Consider the following 11,855-nt stretch of genomic DNA (forward strand, 5'->3'; position numbering starts at 1 on the left):
AGAGTAAACCGCACAAACTCAACGTTGTAAGCGTTTGGTGTTTTGACTGTAAATGATGGGACAAGGCAAATTTGCACATCACCACGTGTCGTATGTGGCAATACAATGTAAAAAAAAATTTATCCAAATTTGTGTAAGAGGTTCAAGGTTTTTGTATCATTAAATTAAGAAAATAAATAGTATAATAATTTGTATTTTTAGGTGGGTTTTGACGTGTATAAATAGGGTGTCAAAAGTCGTTAGAACATTCTCCATGCTTAAAACAATGTTTAAAAAAAAGGGTTATCATAAATAAACAAAGTTGAGTGCAGCAGTGCATCACCGTAAACAAAATAAGATTAATTGTTGTTATTTCTTAAGATCTCAAATTTGAGCATAGAAAATATTAGAGATGTGAGCTGTCTAATACATAAAATATTAAGAATTATATTTAAATATATATTATTTTGTATTTACTTTATATTATTAAAAAATTGTATTTAGAAGTGTTGGTTTGGTAAATTTATGCGCCTAAGTATGCCGTAGCATAGGATAAAGAGTAGGTTTTAATCGTGTGTGTTTGGTTCACGGAATGTAAGATTACAAGTGGGAATGTAAGATTACCAGAGAATAGGATTACTGTGAATGTTGTATTTTGTGTTTGGTTGGCTTAGCAGGAATGTAAAATTACTGTGTTTGGTTAAAGGAATAAAAGATTATTGGAATGTATATTTGACCAAATTGTCTTTATTATATATTTGTATAATATTACAAGTTGGAAAATATTTATATATTTTCTTTAAAAAAATTAAATTTATAATATTTATATATTTTTTACAAAAATAAAAATAAAAAAAGTTTAATGAAAGGGTAAAATTTTATTTTAACCCTTGAACTTCATATAAAATTTTAATTATAGATTTTTTGTAAATCTAAAATAATTTAAAGATAAATTTGTAATTTAACATTCGTATAATTTTTATTATTCAATGACAGAAGAAATATATTTTTGAAAAAAAATAAAAATTTAAGGACATTTTAGTCCAAAATGTCGGTAATCCAACAATACCTAAGGAAATGGAGGTAATGACATTCCCGGTAATATATCCCAAAAAATCCACTATTGGTAATCTTACATTACAGGGAATAGGATTCCCGAGCTAACCAAACGGGGGAATGTGGATTCCATTCCGATGGGAATCCCACATTCCCCCATCCAAACACCCTAAGAGTGCGTTTGGTTTACATAATGTAAAATTACCAGTGAGAATGTAAGATTACCAGGGAATATGATTACTGGGAATGTTGTATTTTGTGTTTGGTTAGTTTAGCAGGAATGTAAGATTACCGTGTTTGGTTAAATGAATAAAAGATTATTTAATGTATATTTGACCAAATTGTCTTTATTACATATTTGTATAATATTAAAAGTTGGAAAATATTTATATATTTTCTTTAAAAAATTTAAATTCATAAAATTTATATATATTTTTTACAAAATTAAAAATATAAAAATGTTTAATGAAAGAGTAAAATTTTATTTTAACCTCTGAACTTCATATAACATTTTAATTATAATTTTCTTTTGTAAATCTAAAATAGTTTAAGGATAAATTTATAATTCAACATTTGTAGAATTTTTATTATTTAATGACAAAAGAATGATATTTTTGAAAAAAAATTTAAGAGTATTTTAGTCCAAAATGTCGGTAATCTAATAATACCTAAAGAAATAGAGGTAATGACATTCCCAATAATATATCCCAAAAAATTCACTATTAGTAATATAAAATTATCGGAAATGAGATTCTCGTGCTAACCAAACGGAAGAATATGAATTCCATTTTCATATAAATCTCGCATTTCTCCAACCAAACACACCCTAAATATCAAACCACATGTTCGCCGCTATCTTTTAGGAGCAAACCAAAGCTGGCCCAAATGCAATTAATCACAGTCATCAACCTTGATTGACACTTATTTGTATGTCCTCAACCTCCATTATTGCCATAAACTTGACAAACCACATGGATTTGACAGTGATTTGCCTTAGCTATAATTAAGTATCCGCAACTCGCTTATGATTATGTGTTCGTCGTTTAGGAAGCGTTTGGTTTATTAAATATAAGATTATTAGTGTGAATGTAAGATTATTAGGGAATAAAATTATTAGGAATGTTGTATTTTGTGTTTGGTTAGCTTAGCTGAAATGTAAGATTACCGTGTTTGGAGATTATTGGAATGTATATTTAACCAAATTGTCTTTATTATATATTTGTATAATATTACAAGTTAGAAAATATTTATATATTTTCTTTAAAAAATTTAAATTTATAATATTTATATAATTTTTTTACAAAATTAAAAATATAAAAAAAGTTTAATGAAAGGGTAAAATTTTATTTGAATCCCTGAATTTCATATAAAATTTTAATTATAGATTTTTTTTTGTAAATATAAAATAATTTAAGAATAAATTTATAATTTAACATTCGTAGAATTTTTATTATTTAATGACAGAAGAAAAATATTTTTGAAAAAAAATAAAAATTTAAAGGTATTTTAGTCCAAAATGCCGGTAATCCAACAATACCTAAGAAAAAAGAGATAATGACATTCCCAGTAATATATAATCTTTCATTACCGTGAATGAAATTCCCGACCTAACCAAACGGAAGAATGTGGATTCAATTCTCATAAGAATCCCATATTCTCACATCCAAACACCCCCTTAGGATATGCCCTCTTATTGTTGTTAGATCCCCTCTACTTTAACACGTGTTCAAAGCAATTATTTGATTAATATTTAAATTTAATAAACTTATGAATATCCATAAAAACTATAAATTTTTAAATATCTGAAATTTTTAAAAGTAAAGATATTCAGAGTATCCAACATGGATTCATAATACTGGCAGTGGATCATAGTATGTCCAGTCAAGGGTTTAATTTTGAGCCCGGGCTCCTTTTATATATGATTTTCGGGACAGAACTGGACCCATCAGGATGTTTGGTCCTTCGAGGTCAATAGCCCATAACAAGATGAAATTCTGTGGGACTTTATTATTTAATTTGGGTAAAGTACACAAATAGTCCCCTTATTATAGGTTATTACTTTAGTGATTTCACTGATTATTAAAAATTTTAAAATAATCAGATTAATTATATATTTTAAATTCATCATTTTTCATTAGAAATTTAACTATCATTTAACCGTTAACGCTTAAATAAAATATTATTGATTCATACACTATAGTCATTTTTTTAACCAATAAGGATAACAATTATTTTTTAATAAACGAGGTAACTTGATTCATACGCTTAAAATAACATTTGAATCACTTAGGATAAATTTATAATATCATTTATTTAAAATACAGTCGTATTTTTTAATAAAATCTGACTTTTTAATCAAAAATAAAATGTTAAGAATGTTATATATTATAATATATACAACTCGCCAATAATATGTAATACAATAAATATAAATTTGTGCACAAATTAAACTATCTTCGTAATTACAAGAATAGTTGTTATTCTTAAAAATAAAGAGTTTATAAATATTATGTTACAAATATTTGAACATTTATTTATGAATATTTATATTATATTATATTATAGCTACTCTTAAATTAATCTAAAATAATTAAATACAAACTTCTTAGAAAATAAGAGATAAAAACCACAATGGCAGTAACTTATTCATTTCTCGCTGGTGATAATAACAATTCATAGAAATTTCTAAGAAAAAATAATACAAAAGCTATAAAGAATTTTATGATAATTTTCATTTTAAAGGTATAATAATTTGAAAATATAGGTTAGATAAAAGACGACGAAAAATCATACATTCATGGGCTTGCATAGGAACATTAGCGACGACGGTGAGGATTCCCCGACGAGTCTCCCGTTACTATTACTCCCACCGCCAAGCCTTTCGTAGTAATCAACGCAAAACAAAGACAAGGAGAGCTGGACCTCGTCCCGAGCCCAAGAAGCTCTCCTGACTCGTCCGAGTCGGCTCCGCACGGGTCTCACGCAGCCCATGTAGAGGCGTTTGTAGCCGCCCAGGGCAAGAACAACGGACCGCACGCTGGAAGGCGGAGGAGACACGTGTCGAAAGCATAGGTTTTCCCAGAGGGAGTCGTTGCGAGCAATGGTGCACCAGAGACGGCACACGCTGGCGGCAACGCAGAGGGAACGGCAGTCGAGGCGTTTGAGGATCTCTATGAGGATGTCCACGTGGTCGTTGATAAAGAACTTGGGTCTTTTCCCCTTGTTCTCCCCGACTGTCCCGTGGTGGTTTTGCACCATTGTTTTTAAAAAAAGTTACAGTAAAGAGAAGAAGATAGCGTTGAGAAGTTGAGAGGCAAAGGAATAAAAATAACGGTGGGTTAATATATAGGAGAAGTGCTATATGCGTTACGTAAAGTATAAGGGATTTGACTTCAGAGGGAAAAGAGAAAGATTGTGTTTGTATTAGGGAACGAGACACAGAGGCAGACTTGAAGACAAACAATAAAGATTTTATTTTTCTTTCTGGGTTTTTAAGACAATTCAGATACATAAAAAAACACCCATCATTGCTGTAAACTATAATTTGGTAAGAGTTGGTAGAATTTGCTGTAACGTATATTACCATCGTTTACTGCTCTGTATTAGGCTATTCTCAACGGGAAAACATGAAATCTTATTAAAATCCTTGAAAAAAGTGATTTAATTTACAGCATGTATGAAATGGAGGGAGTCAAAATTTTGGGTTAATGAGAGAGAGGGGGGTATGGAGAAGAGGCCAAGAGAAAAGAGCCAAGGCAAAGAAAGAACTGGAACCGATGCTGTGCCTTTTTCTTCAATTACTTTAGTAATTTGTATATTGGTTTGTTGTTTTTGTTGTTTCTTGTGACAAAGCTTTTACGTTTCTTCTTCTTTTGTTTTAGCTTCAATTGGTTCAAGGCCGTTGCGAAAAGAAAAGCACTGGTAAACTTGTGATCGGCCAGAGTTAGTCTCACCAAGTCAATAGGGTACTAGTTTTATGAATATCGCCTACGAAAAGGAGTGCAAAAATACAAAAATGAGAGTAAAAAAGCCTAGTTTGAGATGTGAGGCACAGCTGTTTATGGTGCAAGCAAAGGCCAAAAACTTTGATAGAAGCCTTTGGATTCGAAAGAACGGAAAACAGGAAGAAGAAAAATGTGTCATTTCAACACCGCTGGAAGCATGGTGTGATGGAACCCTGAGATATTTAATTCGTTGCTATGATGATATTTTATTTTCTCCTTTTTGCTATTGGAATCGTCATTCACTTTAATCCCTTTGGCAAAGCCACTTTGGCTATAGCCGGTCCCTTCAATGTCAGAATTATTTGGTTTTCTGAGGAGTACAATATTTAGTATAGGCAGTGTAGAACTGGGTTTATTATAAGTTTGACAATCAGTTTGATAATATTTAGTATTATCATTGTATAATTTTTTTTATTAATTTAAGATAATTATAAAATAAAATTTATTTTTAAAGATTTTTAATAATTTGATGATAAAAATTCATCGTCTTTTTAATTTTTGATGTTAAAACTTAAAACTTCTAGAGATAACAATTATATTTTTAACCACTAAAATAATTTGATAAGTGATTAATATCACTTTGTTGACACTTCTCCTCTCTTTTACGCTATGAGTTCAAGATCTATTAAGAGTAAAATTTTGTTTCTTTCTCTAAGGGTAAGTAAAATATAATATCTATTTAGATAATTCTTAATCATTTTACATCGAACGTTCACCATGACATTCTTAATGTTTGAATCCTAAATATTATAAAATAATAATAATTCTTTTACAACTGTTACCACTCAGTTCGTGCAAATAATATTTCTCCTGGGGCCAAATAATAATATTAAAAAAACTTTTTTCTTTGGCTGGAGACCAAAACAGGTCATATCAGAGCATCTAATGTTCCATCTTGGAGTAATAATGATGAATCTTTGGGTAACAACCAAAGCAAAAGAAGAAAGAAAAGAACATTGATTGAGGTGAGGGAGGCTACTGTTTTGGTGGTTGTCTTTAGGGGCTTGGATTTTGCCTACAAAAAGAAAACCCCAAACCCCTTTAACACACGCAGCATATAATAAAGGTATCATTAAGATAAAAGGCCTTGAAATGGACCTTGGATTTACAAATGACCCTTTCTTTTTTAGAGAAAATCGCCTCAGTGACTAAAAAAAAGTTATAATATACGATTTTAATCAACTTTTTTTGGATTTGCCAAAATGACCAACAAAATCGCAACGCGAAATAAAAATCGCAACGCGATCCCCAGAATCGCAAATCAGTTTCCAAAATCGCAACGCGATTCTTGAAAATCGCAATGCGATAGTACAAATTCGCATTGCGATTTTAGAAAATCGCAACGCGAATATGAAAATCGCAACGCGAACACATAAATCGCAACGCGTATCCGTAAATCGCAACGCATATGGGTAAATCGCAATGCGTATCCGTATATCGCAACGCGTATCCGTAAATCGCAACGAGAATCTGTAAATCGCAACGATAATCCGTAAATCACAACGAGAATCTGTAAATCGCAACGATAATCCGTAAATCGCAACGAGAATCTGTAAATCACAACACTGAAATTTTGGGTATATAACACTGAAATCATAAACTAAATCCCTAAATCGCAACTCATTCCATCTCCATCTATCACTCTCTCCGGCGACATCCTTCCCAATCCGGCAACAGGTTTTAGTTTCGCAGCTCGTCTGTTTAGTAAATTAATTTACAACCATGAAATCATCTAATGTTGATCATGTTTGGATAGATTTGTGTTTTGGAGGGTCATGGGATAATGTTCATGGTGTTTTACAATATATGCCTTTACCCATGAATCTTCAACTAAAATTGTCTTTACAAAAGTTAACTTATGAAACTCTAATGCTACGTGTTTCAAATAAATTGAATTTAGAGCCCCTAAGTGGATTTAGGCTATCTTATCAGAGAAATGGTAAAGTTTATTTGTTAACCGACAATGAAGATGTTGAACGATTCATTGCTTACATTAGTGTTTCACAAGATGATGTTACATTGTATGTTGTTGAACCTAGAAGTAGTATTGTTGGGTCAGTAGCGGGTAGTAATCAACTAAGTTTTTCTCAAAACCCACAACCTTTCTCTAATCCAAATCCCAATAAACTTTCAGCACCAAATTCCGGTTTTCGTATTGACCAGTTAGACGATGATGAGCCAACAGAAAAAATTGTGAGTACTAGTCAGTATTCGAAATTTGGTCTTGGTCAATATCCGGACTTTGATATTGGTCAATACACGGATTTTGATGATGTTTCAGAAGAAGAAACAGACCATGTGTGTAATGATTTTCATATTGGTCAATACCCGAATTTTGATGATGAAACACCCGTTGCCGAGGAAGATGTTGTTGATGATAATGAGGAGGAAGTTACGACTGTGAATGAACATGTTGAACATCCATTCTGTAATTCATATAATCCTGAAGAAGAAAAAGAAGAAGAAAAAGTCCCCGAAGAAAAGAAAATGCCACGGGAGTATAACTGGAATATGCCAGAATTACTTCAGTTACCGGAAGAAGAGTTGGCAAAGAAAGCAGTTGATTGTTACACAAAAGTTATTCGTGTCAAGAAAGATGATTGTTTTGATACAAAGGAAGACTTGAAGATAGCTTTGTATACGAAATGTGTGGAAGATGGCTATCAACTAAAAGTTAACAAATCAAGCAAAGATCGTTTCGAAACAAGGTGTATGATTGACAAAAACTGTACGTGGCGTATGATTGCAAAGAGAATAAAAGATTGCAAAATGTTTCAAGTTAGGACTTTTATTGATAAACATACATGTTCAAGAACCCAAGTTTTTCCTCACCATAGACAGGCAAACAAAAAGGTGTTGGGTGGTTTTCTGGCTGAGTTAATGTTTTTGAATGGCAGGGTATATCGGGGACATGAAATTATGACTGACATGAATGCTCGGTTCAAGATTAGTATATCATATTCTCAAGCTTGGAGAGCCAAATGTTATGCCTTGGAATTGTTGAGGGGGTCGCCAGAAGCATCGTTTGCCCAACTGCCGGCTTATTGTCACAATTTAAAGCTGAAAAATCCTGGGTCGGTAACTCATATCAAAACAGATAGAGATGGACGCTTTGAGTTGCTGTTTATCGCCATTGGTGCTACGGTTAGTAAATCAATATAATTTTGTTGACTCATTTTTGTTAGTTACATGCATTTCACATTTAAATGATTATATTTCTTGTGTATATTATTTTGTAGATTCGTTCGTTTATTACTTGCATGCGCCCAGTTATTATAGTTGACGGAGCACATTTGAAAGGTCGATACCTTGGAGTAAACTTATTAGCAGTAGCCATGGATGCTAACAATGGGATATTGCCAATAGCTTACGGGGTTGGCAAATCTGAAACCTCTGATTCATGGACATGGTTTATGGGGCATCTTAGGGATTGCATAGGTCCTATTAGCAATCTGACAATCATATCCGATAGGGCAAACTCAATTGACAACGCTGTTAGAAGGTGTTTCCCAGATGCTTTTCATGGACTTTGTGGTGTTCATTTGTATAGAAATCTAAAATCAAGGTCTGCTGGTATAAAAAAGCACAAATGGACATACTGGAAGGCTGTAAAAGCTTATCGGGAAGTGGATTTCAATAAGCATATAAATTGTTTAAGACGTGTTTTGCCTCAGTGTGCTCAAACACTAGAAGATGTCGGGTTTGAAAGATGGTCAAGAGTACATCAACTTGGAGCAAGATATGGTTTCATGACGTCTAATAGTGCAGAATCAATCAACGCTCTAAGTCGTCATTCCCGGAAATTACCCATTACTATGTTAATGGAGTTTTTTCGAGCCTCTATTCAACAGTGGTACTACAAGAAAAGAAACCATGCAGGTATTATTTCTTTGAATTCGTAACTTATCATATTTATATTTTACTAAGTATTGTTTATTTAAATTTACAGGAACATTGGAACATCGTGTTACACCATGGACTGAAAAAAAGATAACGAAACGTGTTGTGAAGTCAACGTCATGGAGAGTTGAACCATGTTCAAACACTTTGTTTCAAGTACTGGATAATAACTTAAATGGGCTAGTCGATCTAAATGCAAAGACGTGTAGTTGTATGAAATGGCAAACATCTGGTTATCCGTGTGGCCATGTTATAAAAGTTGCTCTTCATTTAAACCAAGATGATTCAAGCGCATACGCTATGGATTGCTACACTACAGAAGTTTATCGACAGACTTATGCCGAGATTGTCTACCCTATTCCACATCCTTCTGAGTGGGACATACCAGATGACTTACAAACAGTTTTGCCACCAGCCATGGACAGAAGGCTACCTGGCCGACCAAAAAGTCACGATCGTATACCGTCTAAGGGTGAAGAGAAGAAGAGATCGACATGTAGTCGGTGCAAGGAAAGTGGTCATACAAGGTTGACATGTGGATCACCAGTGCCATCAAAATCATCTTTTCCTCTACCAAAATATGGATCCTCATCAAAATCCAAAGCTCATATGGTGTCAAGCAAAAGGCAACCATCTTTAAAATCCCAATCACAATTGGCTTCACCTTTTGGGACTGTTAACTTAGGTGATTTTTAAATGCAAACGTTGTATTATGTGGATTTTATGTGTGAACTTTTAACATTTTCAGTTGAATTAATGACTCAGGCCAACCATTTTGACTTAACCAACTCTTGTTATTCAGTTGTTATCACTATTAGGCATGCATTTGACTATCGCAACACGGAAATTACAATCGCAACGAGAGAATCGCAATGCGAAATGAAAATCGCATTGCGATTCTCTCGTTGCGATTTTCATTTCCGCATTGCGATTTTCATTTCGCATTGCGATTCTCTCGTTGCGATTTTCATTTCGCATTGCGATTTTCATTTCGCATTGCGATAGTCAATTTTGCCTTCAACATAATGCAGATTGAAATCAACAAAATCAACCATTACATTTCAATCAATTAAACAAGCACAAATAAGAATTATATTCGCATCAATTACACAAATCAACTTTTACAAATCATCTTTTACAAATCAATTAAACAATCAAAAAATAAGCAATAATTCTTATTTCCGATCATCTACTATTGAATCAACTTTTACAAATCAATTAAACAATCAAAAAACAATCAATTAAACTATTGAATCAACTTTTGCAGCTCGACATCATTTTCACGCAGTTCACTTCTGAGATTAACCTGCAGAAACCAAACATTTGTTCAAACAACACTTTCTACACATCTAAAACCTACAAACAGCAAATTATTGAATTCTAGGTACTTAACCAAACATTTTCAAACCAAAAGTATATAAACTTACCAATTGTTTATGGACATTTTTATAACGCGGATGCAGGTAGGCAGCGTCTCGTATATATCGATTTAGCCATATAATGCCGAAACCACAAGCCTACTGCAGCTTTATCTCTATCGGTGGGAGGTAGATACTTGATGCTTCCCGTCGTCAAACGCTCCAACTCCAAGCATACGAGAGGACCACAATCTCCTCTGGCTCCGCTCGTTTGTTGTGGCGCGGTCTCGTCTCTAATAACTGTAATATTGAGCTTCTTTGGCTTCTTGTTTCCAGAACGAGTCCAATAATTGATCGCATCCAAGAATTTAGCCAAATGAGAGCTCCATCCCTTAATAACATCTCTTAAATCAGCCAATGATATGTAATTTATCATGCTGTCATACACTATTGTCTTAAGGGATGGGAGCTGAAGCTCGACGAGAATCCAATGTTTACGTTCCAAAACAGGGATAAACACCTGCAATCATAAGTAATAATTCATTCATTTGCGCACTTATTTCATAAAACCTTTAAACTCAATCTAAAATAAATACTAACCTTATCGACCTCCCACCATGCAGGATAAAGTTTAGCTTGTCCATTGCCCAAATCAAATGATTCATTTCGTGCATTCTTCAAGTGAACGGCGTGAAAAGACGTCGGCATAATTGTATATCGTATATTTTTATTTTTCTTAAGTTTTCTTATTATTAGAAGACGTGTCACCCACGCATCGATATGCTGTTTTACAAAAAAAGACATATATTAGTGACTTACATAAATTTAAAAAAAAAATTAATCAAATTGAAATATAAGAAAAATATAAGACTTACCCCCCCATCGAAATAGCCATTGTCTTCGACCCCTAATAATACGCCCCACCAAGACCGATCAAACAACAAATAGATATCATCGGTGAGCTTGCATATGTCAGTGAAACACCCCTGGCTCCGCTCATGTAGATAAAAATCAACAGCGGTCTTAGCCCAAAGGGTGTTATCCAGAATTGTGTCCGGTAGTTGTTCCCTCTCCTCTTCAGATACCGGTATGGTACTGGCCGGTAACTCATACAAGAGCCAACTTGAATCCATCATGTCCGGCACGTCAGAGGGTTTCTCAAGAAGCCTACATATGACGCCATGTGAATCGGGCTCTTGAATGGTGGGAGGGACCTCTTCAATGATGACAGTGGCCTCTTGAACGGTGGGAGGGGACTCTCGAGGAATGATAGGGGGGGCCTCTTCAATGATAGGAGTGGACTCTTGAGGGATGACAGGCGAGTCGGGCTTCTTCTTGCGGTGTCTTCGCACTATTGGGGTGTACGGAGACTTAATAGCACGTGCACGCTGTCTGATGCGTGAACTCCGTCGTGCAAGCATAACCCGACGTAAAGCATCCACTCTATCGGGCCGCTAAATAATTAAATACAAAAATCAGTAAATAAACAGACATGATATTTAAACAGTGAAAACAAAGACAAATATGTTTCAAACTTGCATTGTATTCACCCAAGTCA

General features: G+C 33.7%; 1 protein-coding gene across 1 annotated transcript; it reads right to left on the reverse strand.

Moving 5' to 3' along the window:
• Positions 1 to 3,704: 3,704 nt before the first annotated feature.
• LOC120130728 (F-box protein SNE-like) lies at positions 3,705 to 4,523 on the reverse strand. Its single transcript, XM_039147895.1, has one exon. The coding sequence runs from the start codon at positions 4,291 to 4,293 to the stop codon at positions 3,823 to 3,825; it is 471 nt and encodes a 156-aa protein (XP_039003826.1). The 5' UTR covers positions 4,294 to 4,523; the 3' UTR covers positions 3,705 to 3,822.
• Positions 4,524 to 11,855: the final 7,332 nt, after the last annotated feature.

This window comes from Hibiscus syriacus, unplaced genomic scaffold (genome assembly GCF_006381635.1).
Source record: "Hibiscus syriacus cultivar Baekdansim isolate YM2019G1 unplaced genomic scaffold, ASM638163v2 tig00110548_pilon, whole genome shotgun sequence".
NCBI classification, from domain to species: Eukaryota; Viridiplantae; Streptophyta; class Magnoliopsida; order Malvales; family Malvaceae; genus Hibiscus; species Hibiscus syriacus.